The 27,827-nt window shown below is 41.7% G+C and overlaps 1 protein-coding gene across 4 annotated transcripts; it reads right to left on the reverse strand.

The window, feature by feature from the left end:
• Positions 1-1,805: 1,805 nt before the first annotated feature.
• On the reverse strand, positions 1,806-27,827 carry MATR3 (matrin 3). Of its 4 annotated transcripts, none has more exons than XM_065848982.2 (15): positions 27,576-27,656; positions 18,588-19,671; positions 14,555-14,616; positions 13,892-13,933; positions 13,528-13,631; positions 12,531-12,583; positions 11,970-12,095; positions 11,218-11,343; positions 10,878-11,048; positions 8,907-9,038; positions 7,579-7,622; positions 6,740-7,130; positions 5,262-5,655; positions 4,562-4,683; positions 1,806-3,031 (listed from the first exon to the last, which is right to left on the reverse strand). In XM_065848982.2, exons 2-15 carry the CDS (start codon positions 19,476-19,478, stop codon positions 2,981-2,983), a joined length of 2,709 nt encoding a protein of 902 aa, XP_065705054.1. In that variant the 5' UTR covers positions 19,479-19,671; positions 27,576-27,656; the 3' UTR covers positions 1,806-2,980. The 4 variants fall into 4 exon arrangements, with proteins under 4 accessions (XP_065705054.1, XP_065705053.1, XP_065705056.1 ...); XM_065848981.2 differs by lacking the exon at positions 27,576-27,656 and adding an exon at positions 27,410-27,549; XM_065848984.2 differs by lacking the exons at positions 18,588-19,671; positions 27,576-27,656 and adding an exon at positions 27,740-27,827.

Consider the following 27,827-nt stretch of genomic DNA (forward strand, 5'->3'; position numbering starts at 1 on the left):
CTCGTACAGTTTTAAGGCTCGATACTGGAAAACAGGAGATAATGAACGCGTTTTTATGGGGTCTACATTAAGTGCCCAGACTTTAACCCTATTTACAAAATGGATCCAAAGAGCAATATTTTATTCTCTCCTTTGATTCTCCCCCCTTTTTGTCGCAGGTAAGGTGGAAATGACTCTAAAGCAGCGCAGAGAGGGTGCGGCCGCGGGCAGAGCCGCCCTGCGCTCCCGCACAGCTCGGAAACCAGACTCGACAGACCCCACTGTTCCCCCCAGGCAATCTCACTCCACCGGCAGTCAAAATTCAGCATCTACCCGCCCCAAAAAAGCAGGAAAACTGCCCCAAGAACCAGGGAAATAGCAACAAAATGTGTTACCAAGGGCTGAGCTGCACAGGAATAAATCACCTTCAATAATCCACAGGCAACAATTCCATCAACAGTAAGGGAGAACCAACTCCACACCCAGTCTGGGTTTCCTTGCTGGAATGGAGCTGTTTATGTTGATGAGCCACCATTACGAGCTTGTTTCAAAGCCTCAGAGCTTTCTCTAGGGCCTGTCATACACTCAACGCTACCTCCCTTAAAATACCTGTGCAAGGATCATCCTTAAAAATAAAATTACTCTGCTCTTACTACTGGTATTTCCACAACTATTTGCAACTCTATTTTAATAAATCTGTAACAGATTCCTTCCCAGTGTTCAGCGATCCCTGTGCAGAACAACACACACAAGGAGGCAGCAGCCTCAAGGGTGGCACTTGGACTCCAAAGTTCAGGTTCCAAAATGCATGCAGAGGCATCTGACATGTACCAGTATGAGAAAGTGAAGCTGATAGCAGCAAGGGACTCAGTTCTGAAGCTGGACTACACCACTGACACCATACCTGAGAATTCTTTATGTTCAGGCACTCAATGTGATGTAACATCCTCCCGCAGTTTAATCCCCGTGGTAACACAGGTTGGCAGCGCTGTGGCAGATGCAGGTAGAGCTAAGCAAAGGGTATTTTAAGAAGAAAAGAGAGCTGTAATATTTTAGTACATTAATCTTAACTGCACGTTGTAAGGAAAGTTAATGTTTAAGGTCTCCACCTCCCCCGAACATTTTATCTGCCACCGTTAGAAAGAAAGGGGGTGACTGGCAAACAGCATACGGCTGCTTTGAAGTCAAATGCTCTGCTTGGCTGATGAACGAAGCAGCCTCGTGGTGACAGATAAGTGACAAATGTCCCCATAAGCAAGCGGGGATCCGAGTACAAACCAGAGCCGAGTGCAGGGCAGCTGCCACTTGTGCTTTCTTTGGGAAAGCTGGGGAGTAGTTTGAAGACTGTATCACTGCATTATATTTAATTGACTTCGTACCAACGCAAAACTTTGCGACATACAAAGCAGTAACTTATCTGTGTAGAAGTGTGAGGGTGAGTCACTGCGTTAATTTGGAGGTGCCTTTTAAATAGTCTGTGCATTAGCCGCCCATTAGCGTTTCAGTGGAACTGCTGCCAGATATTTGAAGTTACACTTAAATTCTTACACAGAAGGGATGACCCGCCTCCCCTTTTTGTGAGGATGCAGCAGCACCAAGTTACAACTGGAAAGACAAGTTCTCAGGACTGCCACAAAACACACCACCTTGTGTCTGTATTCACTTCCCCAGGGTTCAGCCTCCCACACTGGAAAACCGTTTGCAGCACCAAATCCTCTGTGTAAGAATTGTCCCTCGTCACTTCTATCCGCACGTGATGAGGTTTCAACTTGGACAAAACCACCATTAAACTCAAGAAATAAGTGTCAGCAGAATATACCTACCAGTGTTTTAACAAGTGACATTTTAATTTGCTCAGAAACAAAAGAGGTTTTAGGAAAGAGAAAGAAAAGTTACGGATAAGCTGCTAAATCACAGGTGTTAAACATGCACAACTTTGTATGAAGAGCTCAGTAGACACACTGGTTAACATGCCGAACGTCTCTAACAAATCACTGCTGCCTAGCTTTGTTTATTGGTAAATCACTTTAGTAATCTGAATTCACAAATAAGCAGTAAATAACAAAAACTACAGATAAACACGGGTTACACATGCAAATTCCTGTTCACATCTCACATGTGCAGGTACATTAAGATCTAAAGGTTCTTGATGCAAAACCAGATTTTAACAAAACCGGGTTTAAAATGCAGGTATGAAAAAATTACATGTGAAGAATATAAAGATACCTTTGTACATTTCAGGACTCAACTGCTGCTTTTGAATATACTTGAGATGTACGACAGCTACAGGATTCAAGTAAAAGCAGGAAGAGCTCAAGGAAATAATACTGGTCAGAGGAGAATGGGCATTTACTTCTCACTAAAAATACACAGAAGAGCTGAACAGGAAAATCTATCAAGAGCTTCGAAAAGGAAAAAAAAAAAAAATCACAAAGTTGTAAAGCTAATCACTAATTTTGCTATTTGCTATATAACAGCAATGACATTAAAAGAAACTGCAGGTCAACATTTAAAAATGCAACTTACATTGAAAGACTTTTGAAAAGTGAAATGCAACGACAGCCTTGCACTCTAAATTAAATACCTGCCAGGCTCAGACTGAAATATGGAATGTTCTAGATAAAATAAAAATACAGAGTTATTTCTTATCTTTTATTGAGAATGGAACTGAAAGACAATTTCTGAAGCGTGAAAGTCATAACTGAAATGAAGTTTTCTTCCCATAGATGAGCTTTCCACAAGGGTGCAAGATTTTTTCTTTAATAGCTTGAAGTGTCAAAACAAAAACTTGTTGCCATTCTCACATTAAGAACCAATTTTTGTCATTAACTTAACTGCGTCTGCTTTTTGCTACAACATTGAAACACATGAACAGACCTCTAATGCCTATCTCACTAGAACAAAAAAGGAATACAGTATTTCCACCTACTACTTGTACTGCTTTTAAAAAAGATAAACATTAAAAACAAAGCCACTCTTTTCCTTACATCCATCCATCCTTTTAAGCTTCCTTCTTTTGCCTGTGGTCTTCTGCCATTTTATCCAGAATTTTCTGTTGAGAGAAAGCAATGGTATTTTGCAGGTATTCCAAGAGTTTCTCACAGTCACAGCATCAACAATAGAAGCATCAATTAAATTTTCAAGTTGTAAAATCTGTCACTTTCAACTGCAAAGGTCACAACTAAGACCAGCGCTTCTCCATACTCTGGAGCTCCTAGGATGCACGTTATCCATACGTCACCGAACGTATAGCTCAGGTTCACTAAACACACGTTTCCCAGCCCTGCTGGTTCTGCCTTCCAGACCGCAATTCATTTCAATTTTATCTTGGGCTTGTGACAGCGGTTGTGCCACTTACCTGCTGGGAATTTGCCACTGATAAAGCCAGAGCCAAACCATCTCCCCTCCCCAGAGACGGGTTGGTTTGGGACTCTTGAGGGATTTGTCATCACTCCGATGACACTCGGCAGCAACATCAATTCATCGATTTAGTTCGTTTCCTTGCTCTCCCAGTGACGAGCTCCCGCTGGAGAAGCGCCTTGTCACTGTGCCACAGATCTGCATTTTCCCCCCTTCCTTCCCCAATTCTAAAACCCTTCCAATGTTAGAAAGCCACTGAAGCATTTCTGCCACGGAATAAACAAACCAAATCATGTTGCATTTCAGTAAGTTAATACATTGAGGTTATTTCCCCCCTTCCCCTTTTACATCAAGGCTTTAAAGTCCTGTAATCAGGTACCTCAATGGAAAAATTAAAATAAAAGGGGGAAAAAAAAAGCTATGGGTGATGGATGAGGTGGGTTTTTCTTGCTATAGGATTCTGCCTGGGAATTGATTTTCTGACCTACTCCTTGCTAATGGTGTTTGCTTTGTGCCATTGATCTGTGCCATCCGCCTTCCAGGGCCCTGCACATTTGTTTAGGGTTCCCTATGGTCACTCCCTTATTTCAAGGGAGGAAGCAAATGTCTGGAGTCCCAGCCGCCACCTTCTTCTTTTCTACAGAGCCCCCCAGGTTTGTTTTCAGCTCAGTCACTGACTGGTATGAAATCAATTTATGTGAACACTGCGTGATTATTGTTACTTTGTGTAGCATTTCCCTTTCTCAGGGTGATATTTAAAAGCAGCGTTATCATTCATGCCATGCAATCATGTGATACCTCATCCAATCAGATTGTAAAACATGCTCACAAAATCAGAAGTTGCAAATACGGGTTTGTTTTTAATATAAAACATCTTACGCTCCGTTGACCCATTTTAAAAAGCCCTCAAAGGGCCAACGGGAAGGGATTTGAGTTACCTGTATTTACTCTGCACCACTACTTCTGAGCCTGGCCTTCAATCAGAACACCCTCTTGATCCAAATTTACAAACAACTGCTAGGGCCCATCTTTGAAATGTGAATCCTGCAGATTATTTTCAGCAGATGAAGTCCTGGAGAGGTCTGGCTTCAGTCAGAGTTCTAGAATAAGCCAATTTCCACTGCCTGAAAGCCCTTTTGTTCTTTCCTCAGCCCATTCTCATTCAGATCTACTCCCCCAGGAAAGAACCACACCATTTAAAATGAACAAGTTTTTGCCTTACCTTCAACTTTTGATAATGAGGAAGGCTGCTGCAATGGGTCTTTTTTGCAACATCTTCATTTGTGTAGAACAGGGAACACAATTTGCAATAAAACCCTGTTTTGGGTACCACATAATTCACACCTAGAGAAGTAAACACCACAAAATAAACTAAGAGATCTACTCTATATATGTCATATGTCATTTCAGCTAAATCTTAAAACCATAATTCACTTTACATTAAAAGCTGCTTTATCTGTAAAAGTCCTTGTTTTAGTTTAGTCAAGCCAGGGCCTGGTAGTAACTAAGTATGTGCAGGCTTTTTAAAACAAAATTTAAACCTTTCAGATTAAGGGTCCATTTTATTGGTTCCTTCAAAAGAACTAACAACATTCTGTGATCGGTTTCTGATTATTTAGTATGAATCTAAACTAACACCACTATTGTGATTTGTGTTATTAATTGAATATGTGTTGCTAAAATATACCTCTTCCAATTTAATTTCTGCCTAAGGAAAGTGTTATGGAGAACTGTATGAAAATAAGAGGGGAAAAGAAATCAAATACTAGGGGGTTAGGGAGGAGCGAAGGGAGGGGGAGAGCGGGAGGCCCTACAATGAAAGGCTCAGCGGCAACATGTTGCCAGAAAGAAAAGGCAAATGAAATGAGAAATGCTACTGCGATGCACAGCGATGTGTTTGAAGGGAACAGAAGCAGCCTTACCCACAGGGACGTTGGGCTGGTACGGCCCGATCCGAAACTCATCCGGAATGAGAGCTTTCTCTTGGATGCTCTTTGTTTCCTGCTCGTCCTGGGTGTCTGTGTTTTCGTGGGTGTTCTTCTCAGCATCCTGCACCATTGTGGGATCAGAAGCTTCAATGTTTTCAGCCTTCGAACTATCTTCGGGTTTGGTTCCATTTTCTAGCGTTTCATTCTCCTGCTCCGGCTCCTCGATCTTGTCGACCTTGATCTCTGCCAAACTCTCATCGTTTTTGGGAGCAGATTTTAGCGCCAGACCCGACTTGCGGAGTTTCTGATGATCCGAGTCTTCCTCATCACCAACCTCGTCCAGAGTGACGAAACCCTCCATGCTCCGCGGAAAGCCACCCACGTAGCGCTGTGGAGAAAACCGTTTCCTTATGTCAGCTTATTCTTAAGTGTTCCCCTCCAACTGTCTTAAGTTTCAGAAGAGAAACATCTTCTCCAAATTCCCTGGAAAACCGCTTAAATTTGTCCTTCAAGACCTGCCTCACTCATCCAAAATGTTACTCAAGCAATCTGAGTAGGACTGAAACAGATTTAGCTTCACATCTGTGCTCTAAGAACGTAGATTTTTCAAGGAAGGCGGTTCGGGTTTCAAGTCAGTTATAACAAAAAATACCCTCATATTAAGAAATAATCACTGCATTTGCATTGGCAGCATTGATTCCAACACCATGCAATGAACCTCCTGACAGAACAATCCCCCAAAACTGAAAACCGCTCACACTTTGTTCTTTCATAACAAGGAACGTGCCTTTTGTGCAAAGCAACATTCCAAGTCAATAACATTACTGCAACTTTGCTACTCCACACAACTGCATATGATTTAAACATGACAAAACCCAAAACACATGAGTGTGGGATCATCTGGTGAGGAAAAAAGTTCACAGCAAGTAGCCTATGACCTATGACAGAGTAATTTATCTTTTCTCAACTGGAAATAGGCCTTGGTGAACCACAAATGGACTTGTCCACCTTTTCAGCTAAGCATAAAGATATGCAAACAATTCTGTCCAAGTCTAAATGAGCCTCAAGTCCCAAATAAGTCATTTTTTGAGCACAGAATTGTAACATTCAAGAGTAACCAGAGCCGGTCTCACAAGAAACTGCTGTGGGCAAACACCAGTCCCTGGCTGCTCAGTGTTAAAAGGGCAGAGAGAAAGGCAAGAAAACCTCCAGGAAGCAACATGGGTAGAACCCCACAAGTGAATAGTGCTGTCAAAACAGAAACAGCGATTTGTAACTCATTTCATGTGTGAGTTGCATCCAATGGGATCTTCCATCTTCTCCACAGGAGCTTTAACAGCCATTTCTCTTCAGACAGCTGTCTTAAGACAAGTGTCTTAAAGACCCACAGAAAAAGCTCTGCAGTGGAACACTGCGGTGTGCTATTTAAGTTAGACGGGCTTTTCCACACAGGTACCTTACTATACAATTACCTTTTTAAGCTTTTTCTTTGCCGCTGGATTGGCTGCAACATTCCCCTCGGTTTTGGCGGTCGCATCATCGGTTGTCTCCTTTTTCTCTTCGGTAGTGACATCAGCTAAACTGGCGACATCCGCATCGTCTCCCGCTGAGCTGCCGCTTTCTAACAGCGCTGCCGCCTCCTCCTCATCCACGAGCAGCTCGTCTTCTGACTCCAGGAGCAAACTCGGCTCGTCTGGGTCAGCCTGTTCGCTGCTTTTAGTGCCCGACGGCTCAGCGGCATCGTCTTGTTTCTCCTCTTTCGCTTTAGCTTCCGCACCATCGTTTTCAGGTTTCTGAGCAGCATCTGTCTTAGATTTCTTATCGCTTGGAGAATCTTTGCTGTCCGGAGAATACGTTCTCTTTCTGTAAAGAATAAAGAATACCTGCTTGTAAATCTGAACAGAGTCCAGAAATGCCTAAAAAGACGTAGTTATATTTTTCTAGACAAGCCTGAAGTAGATTGTGTTTTAGTTTCAAAAAGGGAAGGGTTGAGGGAAAGATACCACTCTTCAAATATGCAAAAGGCTGCAAGGAAGACCAGTCCTTACAACACAGGACAATTGCTCACGAGTGTAAACTGAAGGAAGGCAACGCTAATTAGGGACTGGAAAAGATTGCCTGAAGAGGCTGTGAAAACGCCAGCATTTGAGGAGGAGGGCAGGTAGCACTAGAAACAGTTCATCTCAGGATACAACAAAGAATAATTGGATCTTAGAGACTGCCTGACTCCTTTTGTATAATTTCTATACTCTGGGTAAGGTATTTTCGTATTTCTTTTAAACAATTTTATGCTTCAGCAACAGTTAATTACCTAGTTTTATCCTTTTTCAGCAGTTCAACTCCTTTGTTTGGAATCTAAAATGCAATTAAAAAAATGGTAAGTCACAGTAATGATGATTTACACAACAGTCACAGCATTAAATCAGACCAGAGCGCACCATCTAGCCAAGCGCTCCCAACGACGTTAATCCACAAGTACTTTTACCACCTATCAATTAGCAACCTGCTGTTATGTTAGACAGGACCTTCCCAACCTAGAAATCCCACCTTTACTCACAGTCATTATCAGTTATCCAGTGGGACATCCCTCTCCAGAACAGCCCGTGTTCACAGACGGCACAAATCAGTGTGAATCTCTCCCTTCTCCCCAGCGTTAGCAGTGGGCGACACGGAAAGCCTCAGCAGACCCACATTTCACTTATTTGTGAGTTACCGAATAGGAAATTCCACTTATATGGCAGTAACATGGAAAACGATCCAATGCATTGCCTAAGTATTTGAATTTGCACAAAGCATTTATTTTTGGTGCATTATCAGGTGCAACAGTAAAATTCCTTCATACTCCACAATAGAAAGCTTATGTTTGAGACATCTTGACAGTTCAGATTTCTCCTCCTTTCCTATGTAATGTCCTAGGCTCATAGAGAAAGTCTTGCAATTGCAAGAGTATTAGCCTGGTATTATGTAAAAACAAACAAAAAAACCCACTATTGGCCAACACCTCCCTCTGTGATATGAGCTACACATGCAAAGTGCAGTTACATCCCAAGTTTTGACAAAGCTTCTTTTTAAAAATTAGGTAAGACAATCTATCGAGGTAGCTGGGGGTTCGCGTCCACAACAGGGATCAAAAAGCTTCCTGGTGCTAAACGAAAGAGGTTTTGGATGGTGACCAACACAGGAAACATGTTCTGTTGTAAAACCTGGTAGTTTAAGGAGTAATCCCTACTAATGTTTCATCTTTTTTCTGTACACTAGAGTACAACAAAATGGACAAAACCACCAGCAGCTGTGAAAAGCAAAGCAAAGCACTAAGTATCGAATGCCTGAGGACACCATTCTGCCACCCAGCTTGATTTTACCCACTGATCATTTTCAGAGGAGAGTGAGAAAAAAACAACTCACATTACAGAACATTTTAAATTGAGGTATTTTCATTAAAATCTGGCTGGGTTTTGTTTAATTTGAAAGGAAAATCCTTGTACTTTGTTCTAGGCCTTGTAACACCACCCATGCTAAGTAACTGCACTCAGGTAGTTCAAAAAATACCAAAGTGAATCCTTGAAAATTCTCAGCAAGCACTAGCTGTCTTCACTTTACCCCTTTGACTACAATTAAAAACCTAAACCCACTACTTACCCTTAACACCAGTTTCTTGTATTTTTCAGATAAATCCACTTTCACACATCTGCCCTGGAACCAAAGCGCTTTGTTGGCACAATGCTCAACCATTGCTAAAGCATCTTCTCTGGTCTCCATCTCAATAAAAGCCTGAAAAGATGAAAATAGACACTAATGACAACTATGAACTACTACACTTTTGCAGGCAAAGCTATTTAACCTAAACCATAGCATTTCCAAATGCTGAAACAAAATTGTGAGATACAACTAGATCCATCCTCTCAAAGCCATACATTTTTACATTTATCAAAGTGCTCTATATACCCCAGCTTTTCAATTCAGTAATACGTCCCATAGAAAGCTCTGAAATTAAACAAATTAAATAGTATTTTATTTTTTGAGAGAAGCCTTACACAGAAAGGCAGCATTTGCTGGTCTGTCGGCCCTGCTTTGTGAGGGGTCCCTCCAAGAAACAAGCCTACGACCACTAAGTCTGCTGAACAAGCTTTTAAAAACGCATCTGGGCTAAAGGATCACGGGCAGATAGAGAAGAGCTGTTTCTGCGTACAACTTGGACAGCAAGTGGGTTGGTGTTTCTGGTGAATTAAGGTCGGGCAGGATTTCCTGGGGGTCACACAATGGATTCCAGTCATTTTTCACTCCCCAAGTGTGACATTAGTCAGGCAGAAAGGGACCTAGGGGTACTAATTGACAGGGAGCTCAACATGAGCCAGCAGTGTGCCCAGGTGGCCAAGAAGGCCAACAGTATCCTGTCCTGTGTCCAAACCAGCGTGGTCAGCAGGACAAGGGCAGTGATCCTTCCCCTGTGCTCTGCACTGGGGAGGCCACACCTGGAGTGTTGTGTTCAGTTCTGGGCCCTCAGGTCAGGAGAGAGATTGAAGTGCTGGAGCGGGTCCAGAGAAGAGCAACAAGACTGGGGAAGGGACTTGAACACAAGAGCTATGGGGAGAGGCTGAGGGAGCTGGGCCTGTTTAGTCTGGAGAAGAGGAGGCTTAGAGGTGAGCTCAGCACTCTCTAGAATAACCTGAAGGGCAGTTCTAGCCAGGTGGGGATTGGGCTTTTCTCCCAGACAGTCAGCAATAGGACAAGGGGGCATGGGCTTCAACTCTGCCAGGGGAAACTGAGGCTGGAGACTGGAAAGCAATTCTGTGCAGAGAGAGTGGTCAGCATTGGAATGGCTGCCCAGGGAGGTGCTGGACTCACCGGCCCTGGAGGTTTGTAAACTGAAACTGGACATGGCACTTAGTGCCATGATCTGGTAATGGACTGGAGTTGGACCAAGGGTTGGACTGGATGAGCTCTGAGGTCTTTTCCAACCCACTCGATTCTGTGATTCTGTGATTAGGGGATTCAGGCACTCACCACTCTGAAAAAGCACTGGAATTTCCTATTTAACTCTAGGGAGCAACAAACTGGGACAGCAAAGCTGAAAAAAAATTCAGAACTAAATACTTTAAACTCCTGTGTATTTATAGAAATCATTGTACGCGCACATCCAAAGCACTTTACCATATACATGGCATATACTATATACATCTTCAGGGGTTTTTAAATGTTCAGAGTGCCACAGCCCAACTGCCTTTGTTTAAAGAATGAAAAATAAGGGGTAATTAAAGGAATATGTAATAGCAGTATATATTTCTATCTCATAGGTAATGTTTTTACAGCCTTAAGAATGTTCTAAGACTCCCAGAAATCTACATAACAAAAAAAAAATAAGCCTCAAAGCTAAATATACCTTTCTCAGCTGAGGTCTATTCTTTCCCTTTTTTTAATTTAAATGCAGGTCCCATTCCAGTAACATTTTGCAGGAAGCTGGACAGCAAACACCACCTACACCCCCAATAATTCCCATATCTGTGCTGGAGCAGCAAGTCTGCGCACACCCCCATTAAAGGCATGTCAGCTCTTCACAGCTAAAAACCCGAGTTCCAAATCATCACCGCGTGCGCCGCGATGCTCACTCACCTGGCTCTTCATTCTCATCAGGATGTAGTTCTTAATTTTCCCGTAGGGTTCCGCCAGTTTGAGGACAGCATTGTCAGAGTATCCAGAATGAGGTAAATTGCTGAGGTGAATCACGCGGCCAAGTTCTGGTTTTGGTGGCTCATTTTTTTGGTCAGGTTTACCCTCAGGCTTCTAAAATTTAAAAGGGTATTAATTTTTTGTAGTACATGCTACATAAGTATAAATTAGTGACTGTCCCTTGATTGAGTTGATAGGGCTGTGAAGTACATAAAGAATAACTTAAACACAACAGCCTCGCAACGCTGTGTGCCCCAGATTAAAATAAGGCAGAATGTTTTACCTTTATTCTTTTGTATTTCTGTGACAAGTGGACTCGGACTGGTTTACCAAACACCAGCGCGGGTGTTGTGGAATAGTATTCTACTGCAGCCTGGGCATCTTCGGTAGTTGACATTTCAATAAACGCCTGGAATCATACAAACAAATTAAGCGCTGCTACTCCTCCAAGAACCAGTACTATTTTGTTATTATCACTGTTTTTAATGTCAAGGTCTTCTTTGCTTTCCTGTAAAAACAGCTGCACCAAAAACAAAAGCCGCCTTTTGGCTACAACTTGAAGTGCCCTGCAGAACTTGGCAGGAACGGCACATACTTTATTTAGGTGCGCAAACAGAACTACTTGGTTGGTTTACATTCCACCTAGATTTGGATCCAAAACATTCAACTGCTGCCTGTTTTTTCTCTACGATATTGACTTTTTCCACACTTCAAAATATGACATTGCATAATACAAATTAAGCCCAAATAAGTTTTCAGAGTATATTAGAACAAGAACAGAATTTGAAAGCAGAGTGTACTTTCAAGAAAACTACGAACAACCAAAACTAAGGATTTTTAAACTACTTAAGTTAAAATGCAGTATTACAGCATTTCAGGAAAGAAACACAGCAGTCACTCTTCCTTTCACACATGACCTCGGTGTCATCTTGCTTGGTAGCCAAGTAAGTCATTTCACAATAATTAAGCTCCGCCATTAAGCACACTACAGACACCAAGCAGAGCCAGCAGCAGCAGTGAAGGGCCCCATCTCACCTCATTGATTTTGTTTAGAATCAGGTGGTTGGTAATTATTCCAAACGGTTCAACAAGCTGAAGCAGCTGGTATCTCAAGTTCTTTCCCCTCTGGAAATCCATGATGTGAACAACTCTGCTTGTTTCCTGTTGAAGACAAAGGATACAGACACAGCATGAACAGGAGATGTGCATCAGCTAACCTAAAAAGAAAGTCTGCAAGGCTCTGCTCTACTATTTATTTACTTTTCGATTTTAAATCTTCAGCAGTAACCTAAACGAGATGCATATAGAACAGCATAGAACCTCTGGGGATTTCCAGAGAGGAAGACACTGCCGTGCCAAAGTTGCCATTCTGTATGTTCGTCATAAAGAGTGTTTAAATATGGCCAGTGGAGTATTTGGCACAACAAACCTCAACCTTATTGCAAAGCTTCAGCATTTCCATGCAAATAAATAATAAAGCCTTTTAAAGACAATCCATTTGTTCAAACAGATCTTCAGGAAAGCAAACAAAAAGCATATGTACCTAAAACTGTGGGTTTGTAAAAACAAGAAAACACATCAATTTTTAATACTCACCACTCTGCCCTTTTGCATGTGTCTCGGTCCTTGCATATTTCCATTTCCAGCTCCTTTAAGAAATTAAAGGAATGAACAAGCTTAGTTCAACCTGTAAGACTGGTACTAACATGTCTTTTCACAAGTTCTTAAGAGATTCAAGTCACTTGTAATACTAAAACAGAACGGCATCAAGTTTAAAACACTAATCATTTCATCCGTCTGACAAGACTTAATTTATTTCCGAGCTTCCTTCCTGAACATCCTGTTCAATTCAACATTAAGAGACAGAGCTGCACAGACTGAGGTGTAGAAACAGTGGAGAATAAACCCATTGAAAAAATAAGAAAACTCTCTCCTGTTTTAGACTAAGATTTGCCATAGCAAAACATCTTCATACACAAAAGATATGAGGTCTCCTTAACAGATACATTTTGTACAACTGAGGTTTTTGGTGTAGGAATAGATTCCTACTTTTGCTTCTAAACCTAAACCAATCCTATCATAATGCTTATTTTACTAGGAAACACCTGAAAAAAGCCTTTCAGACAGTCTGGCTCCAAGTCAAAGTCAAATTTTGCTCTTTTAGTCACTCGAACCATTTAAAAAGGGAGAAGCAAGAACCTGATTCTTAGCCTGCCTTCCTGGGAAGAGAAGGCTTACACCATCTATCTTCCCATTTCTCAGTTGCTATTTAAATCTATTTCTCAAATCTATACAAAATTAAGGGGGGAAAAAACGCTTAGGACATTGAATTATTTTAAGTTTCACAAAAAAACACAACCAAAAACACCAACAGAAGACAGACACTAAAAACTTATAGACAGGGGAAAAATACGTGTGAGGGATCCAAGTACCAGTCTCTGGCCACAGAGGGACTGAAGTATTTCAGTTCTGCTGTTCAAAAAAGTGAGTGTTTTGTTGTTTAAAGACACTGGTAAAAAATAAAATAAGGCAAGAAAAACCAAGAGAATCAAACCCCCAAGAATCTAGGTCTTGTAAAAGCTGCTGATGTTACCTCTTGGCCCAACAGGAGGCCCTCCAAGGTGGAACGGAGGTGGTGGTGGTCCCAGAATCCCTGGCGCAGGGTTTGTGGATTGCTGTAACATAAAGGGATCACCCCTAGAAAGAGGGGGAAAAACACGTTCATTTTAAACAAAAAACCTGGGAAGCTTTCAATCTCAAAAAACACCCCTAACTTCTGTAGAGCAGCCAAGGCAAAGTTAGCTTGAGCTACTTTCACTGCTGCGCTTCAGCTCGTAGAAAACAAAGGGAGGTATCCAGGCAAAGAAAACGAGGTGTGTTGTTTCACAGCAAGTGTTAAGAACATCTTCTGCTTCACACAAACCATTACAAATATCGTAAAATTCATTACTACTTACATTCCATGTCCTGAATCACTGTCAGGATTCCATTCTGGGTATCTTAAAAGACACACAAAAAAGGAATAGGTAAGAAAATGAGAATCTCTACCTATGAAATAATTTCCATACAAGCAGCAATACCTTCCCATGTCAGCACAGATAAGAGACACGCTAACACTGACCGCGACAAGACGGGAGCACAATCTCTTGCCAGAGGTGCTCTTCTTAATGAGAAGCTTCTTGCTATATATAACATGTTTGAATTTATAATGCATATTGCAGTTTTACATGAAAACGTTAGACAAGTGACTAGTAAAAAAATTACAGTATACTCCCCCTGTTGAGATTCAACTGTTTAAACCATTACATATCAATCATTAGGACCCAAAATTATGAACTGAGATCCCTTCTTTGTTCTGAAGATGCTCTTTTGAAGCTGCATGTTTTTATTCAGGGGAGGTTCAGTGTGAACACATGGATGAAGTTGTTTTGACACCGAGGGTGGCGAGACACTGGCCCAGATGACCTTCAAACGTCCCTTCCAACCCAAACTGTTCCATGATTCTATTCCCTACAGGGCACAGTGTGTTTTATAAACCTCTTTTGTGCAACATAATTGATCGTTCTGTAGTTGTATTTGCCCCACACCACAGGAATGTTTACTGTACTTCAAATTCCTACATTTCAAGCAGCAGCTGACAGCGTCGGCTGTGAGTCGCTCCATTGATATGATGGTTCCACTCCTGCAGCAAAGTAAATAATTAAAAATTAACAGCCACCCACAGCAAGCCAATTTAACAAAATAACATTACACAGTGCAGTACCTTCTCCTCTAATCTGAAGTATCGAAAATAGAGACAGAGATAATCCAAATCTCATTTTATTGTGCTGTAAAGAGCCACTGAATCTGGACCTACCTCTGAACTCCTAACCCAAGTGAAAGGTGTCTGATGAAAATGTCTTGCATTATATGGGCTTGATCCTGCCTCAGAGGTGCAAAGCTCACCCGGGTCACTGCTACAGCACATGTGTGTCATCACAGCTTCAACTTTTACAGCTTGATGCTGATAGTTTTTTCCTTCAGCAATTTTAGAATTTCCTCCGCTCTCTCTGCTTCATTCCTCAGACTTTTAAAGAACATTTAAACTAAACACTCCAGTTTTTAGAACCATAAAGCAGCCAAGGAATTGCAAGGAAATCAGAAAGGAAAGACTAAAGGCAATGAAAGTGCATAGCTAGGACAAACTACGAGTATACAGGTGACATGTAAAAATATCTGACCATCTGAGGGGAATACTAAAGAAAAAAAGGAGACCTAAATCAAGATGGTACTAAAGAGAATTAAACCAAATCAGCCAGGAAACCTCCGTCTAGTTCTGGCTTTAGCACTACAAAGGAATGAGGGCTTTCTACTTTTTCTCTGCGGGTTATTCTGATTCTGAAGGGGGTTGGTTGTTTAAGGTGAGAGAAGGCACGGGGACTGCTCCGTTCTGGATACCAGACACTATTGAGGGTCACTGTAGTGTTTCCATACGCTAAAGGCCTAACTTACATTTTCCACAAAGGAGAAAAACCTGGATTTAAAGTCTACCGTGAAGTGCTGTCATTAAGCTACGCTACAATATTACCACACGATACATGAAATATAACGTGAAGCGAGATGAAATCTTCACTCATTTTACCATGTAAAACAAGAGCACCACTTGTTCTTGTTAACTGTACAAGATGGGGGCTCTGAAACTAGAAATTAATAAATGCGCTGGCAATTAGGATAAAAAAAAACCAAAATCCCCAAGCAAAGCTATTGAAGTTTCTTCAGTTTAAAACTTTCTACCAAGTTTTAGTACTACACTAAAAAACTGTCTTTTAAACACTAAAAAAAACCTTCTGACTTTGGGTGCACAATCTGTAAAGCCTCAGTGGCCGATTCTGCCTGATAGAACAGGCTTTAAGGCTGTCCTAACATGTCATTTAATATTATAAACAGAAGTAGAAGTTATCTGCAAACTAGAGCCAAAGCTTGGGTACATGTAATGCTCATTACACTTCAAACACTTCTAAACTGGCAAAAAGGGAGATCTGGCATATAACTTAGGATTTATTATTTCTTTTTCCCCTAGGGAAAGTTTTAGGAACAACAGTGCATATCTACATTATTAAATTTGTATTAAACACTTCCCTTCGGTCCCTGCCCCTCCCCAATCTGAAGGGTTCCAGGCACTCCATATTTACAGACACCAACACCCAAAGTTAAGCCAGAGAAAATCTGAACCGAGTTTCTTAAAACTCAGCTTACCTTTTGCCTCAATCGATGCAAGCAAGAGGACGCACTGTTCTTCAGAAAATTAGGCCAAATTTAAGCAGCTAATTTTAGACAGCCCTCTATTAGGGACACAGCCACGTTTTCCCTCTGAGATGTATCACTGTTTCAAGCGTTTAACCTCCAAATTCATCTGCTCGTGTTGCATCAGCCTTTCTCTTTGGCAGAGAAAACAATCCCTCCACACCTAACGCCTCACTCCTTGATAAAGGGGTTGGGATTGACAAAACGCCTAAAAAAACTAGGGCATGATTTACTTCACAGAGAGAAAGCAAACTGCATCTTAAGATTTCAGTTACATTGATTACATCACATTAGAGAAGCAATTAAGACAATTGCTGAAAAAGAAAAAACAGAGGACTAGTCTAGCAGATTAAGTTACACCAAGGGTGTTTAACCCCTCGCTCAGGCTTAACCTACACATTGCTTTATGACACACTTTAAAAAAATACTCTATAATTTTTATTTGAAGGTGGGGAAAATTAGATTTTGATGCTGCAATAAGTTTATATTGTCCCAGCTAAGAAGAGCATTCCCTTTCTGCTTTCCGTAAATTTTGGTTCAGATCAGATTACTTTCAAAGTTCTACTTGATTCAATTTTATGGAATTCTGTAACTTGCAGGTATGCAAAGCAGAGGAAAAAAAGGAGAGAAAGAGAAGAATTCTTGGGGTGACATGATTTCTGAGACTAGAAACAAAGCCCAACCTTGGGTCATAAGAAAACAGATGATCCCATTTCAAATATTTTATGGTGCACTAGTAGTTTAAGTCAAAGCATATTCCTAAAAAACCCCAAAAGATGGTTTTACATGTTACAGAAGAAGCTGGCCACTTAAGTTACTCTGTCAAAAGAATTTGGTATTTCTCATACCTGGAAAGATATTTCATGTTGGATATCCTTTCAATAGGTCTTCGTACCAAAGGAAACTAAGAACCACAAGGTTTTAAAATAAAGTGCTAAAAAGAACCCTACTTACAGGATTACTGGTTGCCATCTTCAAGGGCCTCAGAAGTTAATGTTTTCAATCTAACCAAACGAAGTCCTTTTACAGAACTGAGCATGGCATCTAAACTGTTAACACTTGAAACCTTTTATGAAAATAAACGTCAAATACAGGAGACAAGAAACCCGAATTACTGTGCTTATTTTTTTACATAAAAAGTAATTAAAGCAACACGAGTTCATAAACTGTCAGATCAGCTGCAGTCGTACAGTTTGTGCTCTAACACTGGCTTGATCGTTTCCTGGCAGGGACAGAATAATTCTCGTGCTTCCAAAAGATCAGATGTACAGAAGCAGCACTTTTTGAGAGGTAACTGTAAAGAAACGGTTAGTAACAGCAATTCCACATTGTCTCAATTTTACAGTAATAGCATGTATTATATTTGCAATTGAAGGCCTTCAAGCTAATTAGCCACTAATTGTGATGAGGGTGGCACCGTATTAGCCAATTACATCATCTAGTACACTGAAAATCAGCAAGATGAGTAAAATTGGAAAAGCTGAAAGTGAGAAGGCTCTGAAAATACCAGCTGACTCAACAGGCCGTTCTGAGTAACCTGCTGCCTTTGCGCAGAGTTGAACTAGTGGTGAATAAACTAAGAGGGAAGTCTCAGCACAGCCGGCTATACCCGAAGATCCAAGTAAAGAGCACTGCTAGGAACACAGAGCAGGTTCTGCACCAGCAGACGGATTGCTGAGTCTACAGGGAGAGATGCAACATGTGACAATAAAAAGTGAGGCTCAAGTGTCTAAGAAAGTTGTGAAAAAGGAGAAAAATGACGACAAATTTCAGCCATAGTATGAGATACAGAGTGTTAAAGTGAAATTAAAAAGGCAAGAATGAGCTAATCTAAAACGTGTTTTTTTTACTTTTGCAAATACGTTCCAGGGCTCTACATTAACTCTTTCCCTTTAGGCTGGGAAAAAGCAGAACTGTGCAAGAATGCATCTTAACTACATATAAATCCGCAATCAAGACAGATGTGGAGGAGAGCTGAAACTAGCTTCCCGAATAGCACAGCAGATACACTGCAACCCCTCCAAACCAACAAAACATGAACAAACCCACCCCAAAACTGCTTGAATGCCAGATGTTTGTGGTTAAGAGACCATGTAGATGTAAAATATAAATAAGATATCCCAGTAGATGATAGCCTTTTGACTTGAAGTTAAGCAATCTGGGCAAACAAAATACATTAATGTAAAGCCCTGGTTTACAATGTTTATTAACAATTACCTTGTAAATAAACCAAGTGCCTTTTTCACTCTCAAACCAACTTTCAGATCATTTCAAAAGCAACCAGGCTATAGAAATAATTAAAGAAATAGGTAAAAACAGAACAGATACTACAACGTAAAGGAAAATAGAAGTATCTGGTGCATAACTCACCTTATTAGAATGAACTGGCATATCACATATAGAGCACAGATGGGGATAACCCTTCGGTAAGAATCCATGGAAGTCTTCAATATTGCTATTTGGAGGAGCACCTCTCTTTTTCTCAAAGAGAGATCTCTCAGGACCAGGGCCACGACCCATTCTGTCATACTCACTGTCAAATTTATGATAGTTATGCGAAGTCTCACCATAAAAAGATTCATCCCTACACCTTTCTCCATCTCTTAATCTGTCATCTTCATAATCCATTCTGTCATAATAACCAGATTCTTGAGAACGACTTCCATGGTCATAGTCAACCACTGGGTTGAGACTAGGACCACGATCATCAAAGCTATCTCTTCTAAAATGCCTTTTTTCTTCCCAATCATCCCTAGGTACTCTGTACGGTGGTTCCCGTGTGGATGATCTGCCATCTCTACCATAACCTTCTTCAGCTCTCCTCCTTTTAAGTTGTAGAAGGATCTGAGGCAAGTTTTCAGGAGTGATCTTGTCCTCGGGATAGCGACTCAGTTCATCTAAGTCTCTAGCAGACAGACCAAAGCTGGCCAAAATGTTAGTGGCCTGGTCTGCGTCTCCACGGTGCTGAGAAGACAAAGGGAGCGGACCTCTATTTCCAATGTTAAATATAGACTGCAAATTATGGGAAGAGGTACTACCAGAAGACAGTGCACTATGAGATCCTTGTTGGTTCAATGAAGAACTCATTCCAAGATTCATTAAGCTAGCAAGGCGTGCAGTACCCTGGTTCATCCTTCCAAGAGATGCTGGCATATTTAAAGACTGGGTAGCAGCAGCAAGAAGGCCTATTCCTGCAGAGAGCTCACGCCCGTGACCTTGGGAATCCCTACTCAGAGATGACTGCTGGAATGACTTGGACATTGTAGAACTATCGCTCGTCTACTTTATGGATCACAAAAAATTGTTTCCTTTTTTTTTTTTTTGTCTTAAAGATGGCTGAAAAGAGAGCTCACACTAGAAAGCTAGGCAAACTTCACTTCGAAAATGGTAACGCCAAGAAAGAGGATCAATAATGACTGCAGATCTTCTTCAAGCTGAGAAACACCAGACAATTCTGTAGAAAAACAAGCAGTTTTAGTCATAAATCCCTTTAAACAGATGCAGTTTTCAACTTATGCATCATGTTGATCTAAAAACATTCAAGATCTCAATCTTACAAGGGTTTTATTACGTAACTTAACAGATTCAAGAAGTACCCGGAACCTGCATTTATTATTTCAGATAAAAATACAGTAGTGTTTCCTATACATGCTACTCTCCTTCTACAAAAAGCTACTTTCATACCGAAGACAAGTGAATTTCAGAAGTTTGGGATGTCTGAGAGTTTACTAGCATATAAGCCTTGATCTCTGATTAATGGTTTTGTTTATACCCTACATAACTGTACTGTGTCTGTGAGAAGACCACAAAAAACTTAAGCCCATAGAATCCAAGATGACTTTGGCATATAATACATATTTGAAAATGAAACCTATACCACCACAGAACAGGACGAAAGGAAGTTAAAAGCAACTGAAGTTTGGGCAAAAAGTTTCTGCTGTAAGATCTGGTAAATAAGACCAAACACCATATTCAATCTTTACGGAGTAAAATTCCAATTACTGACGTGAAGACAGATGTGAACAAGAAAAATAAGTTTTAAATTTTGCAGGAAGTAAACAAGACCTCTTGTTCAAATTGCAGTTATCCAGATACCAGCCCTTAGGAAGGGATTCTTTATTCTGTTATATTGCAGCTGTGACATTAGCCTGGCCTCTCAGACCTCAAGCTAAACAAGGTCAGGCTTAGCACTGGGATGGGAGAGCCAAGGAGAGCCCTGGCCCTGCAGAAAGAGACCCTGGTGAGTCAGGAGATGGCACCAGCACCCGGGGCTCTTGCCTGGTTCAGGCCAAACGCTTTGACACCGTGACCACATGTGGTAGTTAAAGATCCTGGAACAATCCTCATAAGAGATACCTGCCCCACATTTCACTAAAACCCTAGTCTCGTATTTAAATATTTGGTTCAACTCCATTTACTTGAAGTTTTAACTAAATCGTGTCTCAATATCCACAGCGTTTTATATGCAACGTATTCATTGTACCATAATGTTCATTTTGTTTAGTGCAGAGCAGAAAAAACTTTATACTTTTCCCCATACTCTCTCAGCCTTGGGATAGATACACAAAATTTTAAGCAACTCAACACACATGGAAACATTCCATCAGGAACGCATTGTGCTTGGGTCCCTGATGTGGTAAAGCCCTTTCAAACCTCTGCGGAGCGGTTTTGCTTCTCCAGCACTGCCACTCAGATGCACACAAAACACAGAATCACTTGAGGAAAAAAAAACAAACATGCACAAATTGCATAGCTCCAAATGAAATCAGCTTCTAAAAGAACAGGTACATTTGGGAAGGAATGGAAAGGACAAAATGAAAGCAAGGACTTTTCCTTGAAGAGACCAGTTCTGCAGAAGGTAATTTCTCCTGTACTGGAAACAGAAGAAAAAAGGTCAAGGTTATAGGCACGTCCCTACCCCAAGTGCCAACTCAATCCAGAGCCCTGTTTCAATAGCATAGAAAGGTTTTTTTCTACTTGAAGCTGAAATGCACTTTGGTTTTGTTTCTCAGTGGCAGCATGTTACAAAATGATGCATTTCTGTAGAAAAATAATGGATTCTGTGAGAGATACATAAAGCACACAAAACCCTCACAGAACTCTGTCTGTGGAAATGCTTTATACAGTTTGCTACATATTCTGTTATCAGTACATCTAAACTCATATTTCAGTTATGATTTTAAGGTCCACATACGTTGGAGTCACTTAAAGTAAGCTTAATTGCATAACATTTGGTTAAGAGTAAGAGATTGAGAAACATGGGGATGGCATAAGTTTAGAAGTATCTGAGGTAGAAGACAGAAAAGTGCTGCAGAAAGCTTGAGGAAAACAAGAACATAGGGGGAGCAGACACGGCAAATTCTAAGCGCGAGATTCAGGTCAAGCTGACCACACCGAAGAACACCTGAAGAGAAAGCATTTAAGAACCGTAGTGTAAAAATCAAGACTGTTTTGAGTTCAAACATGAGAAAAACACTAATATGCACTTGGGTACCGTGTCTTACGTTACATACATTCAGTAATCTTCAAAGCACGTCATAACAATTTTACAAGTTAATCCTTATTCCTCCCATTTTACATCTAAATTTCCTTGTAGGTCATTCGTACACTTACAGAATGGCTTGAAACTGAACTTACTAGGTTCTTCATAAAATCGGGTATTCAGAGAGCTTTGCAAACCAGACCCCAACAGCAATTCAGCAGAGAACCACATGGTCAGGAAGGCAGGTGCACCCTTCTGTTAACACAGGGAGCTTCACCATGCGAGCTTTCACTCAACCAGGAAAGTTCTCCGCTCTTCAAAAATACCCTTTTTCCCTTTGAACAGATGCTCACTAATCCTCCTGTCACGAGTTCCAATTGGCAGTTCATTGTCTGCTGCTCCAGAGGGATTAGCAGAGAACAAAACCCATCACATCCCAGTCGGGTTGGGACCTGGGCCGCAGAGAACCTGATGACAGGACACGGGGAGGTTTTACAGAGCCCTGATGTGCTGCCGCTGCAAACACCCAGAGATGAGAGAAGCAAAGAGAAAACAAAAACAAAGACGGGAGAAAAAAAGGCAAAGAAACAAGGATGGACAATCTTATGAAAAAGTATGAAGTGGGACAGTAAGACGACTGTGTGATGAAGACAGAATATAATGCGGGCAGTTGGTGTGCTAGGCAGTGAACTGTCCTACCCCTAGTTAATATTCGAGTACTTACAAAGTTTCTGCTTTATCCTCAAAACCCACGATCTATTACATCGTTGTCATCTTGCAGTTACTGTCGTACTCTACTCCTGTCCCCATTCTTTAAAATCAGATGAAGACAACAACAAAACGAGGTGAGGAAAGAGCTCTAAAAATCATACCAAGGAACGTTTAACTTCCACATGGTCAGGTTTACTATGTGATTTTTAAACGGCATTTTTTATGGTGATCACTTCTGAAAGATTTCTTGTCAGTATTTGATAGAGATGGGTTCCCAAAGCCGGGTTTGAAGCACTCGTGCCATCAACTGAGTCACAGCAACAAGAGGAGTACGACTGAGCAAAGCTGTCTAAAGAGCCAGACGGGATTTAGCCAAGTTGAAAGCGTTATGCTAATTGTTCTTCATGTAATTTCAGCTATTCTGGGAACAGACAGATACACATTTTAAAGATCTGTGGACAGAAATTTGGCTATATTAAGATTTGAATATAATATAAAGCAACCTTGAAATAAGTTGAAAGTCAAAATGTTACTAGATTTCCAGACAAATGTGGACAATGAAAAAACACTTTATATCTACAAGTGGTAAAAGAGTTTTCTGTAAAAGCAGACAACAAAAATAAGAAATTTGAATCCTACAGGATACACTGCTACCAAATAAAGGCCAAAATAAGGCTGATTTTCAAACACTATAGAAGGATTTTCTTTTTGTGTAGAATTGATTATAAACTCTTTTCAATAAAACTTCTAGAACTCCACATAAATATTAATTTTGCTCCTGAAAGTAGTTTAAGTGAATTCTTGGGATACATGATAACCTTAGATTACCATATTTTATGGAACAACAGTAGGCTGAAAATAATTTAGCTCCCTATTTCTTCTACCATCCTGTTTTTAATTTGTGTACATATACTATAGCTTTAATACTAATCTTGTTCATAGAACAATTCATCTTTTACCCATTCCTCTTGCACTATTTATAGAAAAGTCTCAAAAACTGAGAATAACTCTTTCCACTTTCTAGTCAGTTTCACTTTCACTTCAAAAGAAAATTACATCAAATTTAATCAAATCAACTCAATTATGGTAAAAACACAAAGTCATCTGCAAGCTGAAAAACACACCCCCAGTTGGTAACAACACAAGACAGGCTGCACACCCTTGGGAAAAAAGGCTCAAAGAAGTTTCACACCCACAGTTCCTGCTTTTGGGATAAAAATCTAGAGAGATTCCTTCCCCTCCCTCCTGAGTTACACTCAGCACAGCAATCCCTTTTTCTAGTGAAGAATTAATACACTTCTTGGCAAAAGTGTCTCCAATGTGTCACAGTAAAAAAAGGTTATGGATGGAAGAGATCTGGAAGACCAAGTGAAAAATTTAGGTAGATAGTTCCCCATGTTGGTCTGGGAAATAATGGTAGTAAACCCACCAACTCACAAGGCAATGAGAACAGATGTTATCTAACTGCTGAATGACTCTTGTGAATTTCAAGTCTACAGGATTACTTTAACTCGGACAATACAGAAGAGGCCACTGTCTTTCCAAAGGCAAAGGAGGAATTATCCAGCAGCCTCAGATGGAGAAAATGCAGATTATTGCCCATTTCAGGTGTCCATATTCAGAGTGGTTACTTAATACTGCTGTTTCACATGCAAGAAAACTACTTATCTTGTTCAACTGATCTTCAAAGGCCATAACCTCAAAAATTTAAGCAGCACCTGGCACATGCTTTTTTGTGCCCAGATTAAACAATCTGTTTGAGGCCTTGCTGAACAACCGGGAGAGTTTCATTCCTTATGTTCAGCTTCATCTCAGTGACTTGCTTGATCAGAGGAGCACATAATAATCTGAGATCTGAAGTTACTGTAACAGAGGATTGCTTCAGGACACAGAAGTATTACACATGAAACAGACTTATTTATAAATGGGTAATTAAAATTACTAGTTTAGCAATTAAGAATCTCAAAAGAACTACAGATTTCATCATGTGAATGCAGAAAAAAGCCACGTAAAAGACACTAATTTCTTATTTCTGTTCATTATGTACTAAATTCAAGCATCCTTTACTAAGAAGGGTATTTATTCCTTTACAGAAACAACAGAAGTGGGAAAAAAGTGTCCAAGGAACAGTGCACAAAGAGGAGAGGAGGCAAAAAATGGAATTTTTTAGAAAGAGAAAACAGAAACAGCGAGGAAGATACAGAATAACCACCGTTCTGTGCACCAACTGCTCCATAAACACACGGTTACCTCTATGGCTTCCACGCACACCTTCCTACTACAGGTGGGTCCCCTCGTTGTCACCGCCAGCAGAGCTGCAGCTCTACAGCGAGATGAATGCACAAAAAGCTCCATGAAGCCACTCAGAGTGGGTTCAATAGCAGGGCTCTGCCAAAACCAAAGTCATCGCACACGATGTAGGATCACAGCCTGGAAGCTCTGGTAATAACGACTCCACGTTCATGCACTTGGCAAAGCGAGGAAACATCATCACTATTCGTTTCCATCCATTTTGGAGATTAATAGCCTCACAGGCATCAAAACTCTACATTTTTTAAAAATAAATAGGTCATACATAACATGACCATGGACAGATCGAAAACAAGAGTTAATTGCTGTGACAGAGAGCCAATGTTATCATTTTTAAAACAGAAAAACAAACCACCACACCACAGTTTTGTATTCTGATCTGGTGATTAAAAAGCCTTCTGAATAATCAGTGAATGTTAAGTCTGCCTCCAGGCACTTCCAGAGTTGTGATAAATCTGCATTCTTTCCCAGCTGAAATCTTGCATGTAGTTGTTGAGATGTATCTAGTTGCAGAGAAGAATCAAGGGACTGTGGTTTAGTGCTCAAAATAAAACCTCTTGTTTAAGTTATGACTACACAATCTGGCACTTGAACAGTTGAAAACTAAATTAGTTCAGAAATATTGTGAGGTTTTTGCTTTTGTTTTCAAGATTTGTTGACTTAGAGCACTGAGGAAGAATGCAAGCAGCACAGAGGCTACAAAAACACACTCCTAAATCAACATAATGAAATGGAAATCATTTCTTTACAGCTTTGCTTAGAACAGCTTCTCCCCCAGATTTGTCGAGCTATCTAGAACACTGTGGAGTATTAGATTACAAAATATCTTTGTATTCGTGAAAACTCTCAGCAGAGATGTATGCGAGTCACAGAGAACGCCAGCAGACATTCCTTATTTCCCACTAAATTAATGAGCATCTTTATTTAAGCATAGCCCCAAATAAACCAGGTAGCAATCACATTTCAGCTGTACGGACAGTATTACTGGGGATCCTTAATCTTGTCTGCAGTCTCAAAGACTGACTCTTCTTCCCTCCTCTTTAACTGTTACCCCATTTTCACCTTAAGGAACATGGATATTCACATTTTAAGGATGCATTTAGGAATTTCTCTTGGTTATTCTTCCCACCACTAGTGTGGTGATTTATGTAACACCCAGATACCTGCAAAACACCAAAACTGAAGTTTTCAATACAGAGTAACTTGGGAGGGCTTCCCTAAAACAACCACACAGAAAAGGCTCGTGATGTGGCAAACCTCATCAGAATCATTAGGAAATGATCCAAATTCTTTAATTGGTCACTCAGATTTCACCTCCTTACCTAACACACAAAGTAAAAGTACAGATATTGGGTTACCACCAAACAAACACACCTACAAGGCTCAAATGTCAGTATCCTCGCTCAAATTATTCCATCTAATTCAGTAATTAATAATTTTGTGTGGTTATTTTGATAAAATTCAAGACAGAAGTTCACTAATTTCTCAGTAATACATTAAAAATGTTAATAAAATAATATAGGATTTTAACATATTAAAGTTTTCAATGTATTAACATGTTTCCCAATTCAGGAAGATTCAGCCATTGGATCAACAGATTCTTAACAAAGAAGTATCAAAAAACGTTGCCTTTTCCTCTTCTGAGGCATAAAAACTACACAGGCTGCTTTAAGTGACTTACATTTCCGAACAGAGCTGCTCCCTACTTATCTTACTCCAGGAAGTCAGGACCACCTACTCCAATGACAGCAAAAAAACCTGAAGAATTTAAGGCTAAGTAAAAAGAAAACAAAGACTACTCAATTGTTTTATAACAGTAGCAGATACTTTTTTTCCCAAAGGTCTGCCTCGTGGTAAAGAAAAAAGCCGCACATTAAAAGAGGGGTTTTTCAGCCTTCTTTCTACAGCATAAATGCTTCATTTATCAGAACAAAGCAGTTCTTCGGGTTCTCAGAGAGTTCTTTTTAACTTTGGCTTATTTTCAGTGTAAGTGAACTTAATATCTCATCATTTCGACTTTGGAAACAAAACACGTATCTAAAAAGCATGAAAAGTTATTAAATGACCAGAGATCAAAAAAAAAATCCCTGTAGTATGATTTGTAACCACAGCCAAAATTATATGAAAGTGAAACTGAGCAGAAAGAGCAGTCAATTCATTAACTCTGAATGCCAGAAAAACATCGGAACGAGCAGGTTTTGGGGACTAAGGGCCTTCAGACGTTACCGCCGCGCTGCTCGGCTGCCCAGGGGCCGTTTTCGGGGGGCTGGGGAGGGACGGGCCGCCTGCGGGACCCGGCAGCGCTGGCCGGGCGCTCGGCGCAGGGGAAGTTCAGTCAGCGGGTTAAACGCGGTTGGAGCCGGGGTCACCCCGAGAACACCCAGCGGCCAAGAAGAGCCCCCTGCCCGTGCCCCCAGCCCGGCCGTTCCCGGTGAAGGGCGCGGGGGAGCCGCGGCCGTTTGTTGGCGGCCGCCTGAGGGCGCGCGGCGGGGCCGCGGTGCCGCTGTGCGCCGGGCGGGGGCGCTGCCGGGCCCGCCGCTCCCGCATGCGCGCTGCTGCCGCGCGCCAGCCGCGCTCCCCCTCCCCCGTTCCTAACGGACGCCCCCCCTTCCCTCCCGTTTCCTCAGAGCGGCGGCCGCCGGTTCCCAACATGGCGGCGGGCCGGGGGCGGCCGCAGCGCCGCTCCTACCTGCAGGCGGCGGGAAGGGAGCGCGGCGGCGGCGCCTCCCGGTCGCTGTGGCAGCAGCGGCGGGGGAGGGAGGGTCGGACAGACTGAGAGAGGCGGCTGCGCGAGCCCCGCGCACGTCTCGCCGCGCTCGCGAGACCACGACCCGCCCGCTTGCCCGCTCACGTGCCCGGCGGTGGCCGCCCCCGCTCGGTGCTGTCCCCGCTCGGCTCGGCTCGGCTCGGCGCCGCTCGCTGCCGCCGCCCCGCCCTCCAGGAGTGGATGTGGCCGGGAGTGGGGGGGGAGAAGGAGGTGCCGCCAGGCCCGGTCTCGCGAGAGGTGGGAGCCGCTCACCCTGCTCTCGCGAGAGTACCAGCGCACCGCCCGGCGCCGGCCCGCTGCTCGGCCCCCGCTCATTGTCCGCGCGCTCCCGCGGGGACCG

The sequence above is a fragment of the Patagioenas fasciata genome, chromosome 14 (genome assembly GCF_037038585.1).
Source record: "Patagioenas fasciata isolate bPatFas1 chromosome 14, bPatFas1.hap1, whole genome shotgun sequence".
NCBI classification, from domain to species: Eukaryota; Metazoa; Chordata; class Aves; order Columbiformes; family Columbidae; genus Patagioenas; species Patagioenas fasciata.

Excerpts from the sequence above, each read along its gene's own strand:
- MATR3 (XM_065848982.2), bottom strand. The coding sequence starts at position 19,478 with ATGTCCAAGTCATTCCAGCAGTCATCTCTGAGTAGGGATTCCCAAGGT. Across the intron at positions 9,039-10,877 it reads TGATGAGAATGAAGAGCCAG|GCTTTTATTGAGATGGAGAC; the intron begins GTGAGTGAGCAT and ends TCATCTTTTCAG. Across the intron at positions 4,684-5,261 it reads CCAGCCCAACGTCCCTGTGG|GTGTGAATTATGTGGTACCC; the intron begins GTAAGGCTGCTT and ends TTACTTCTCTAG.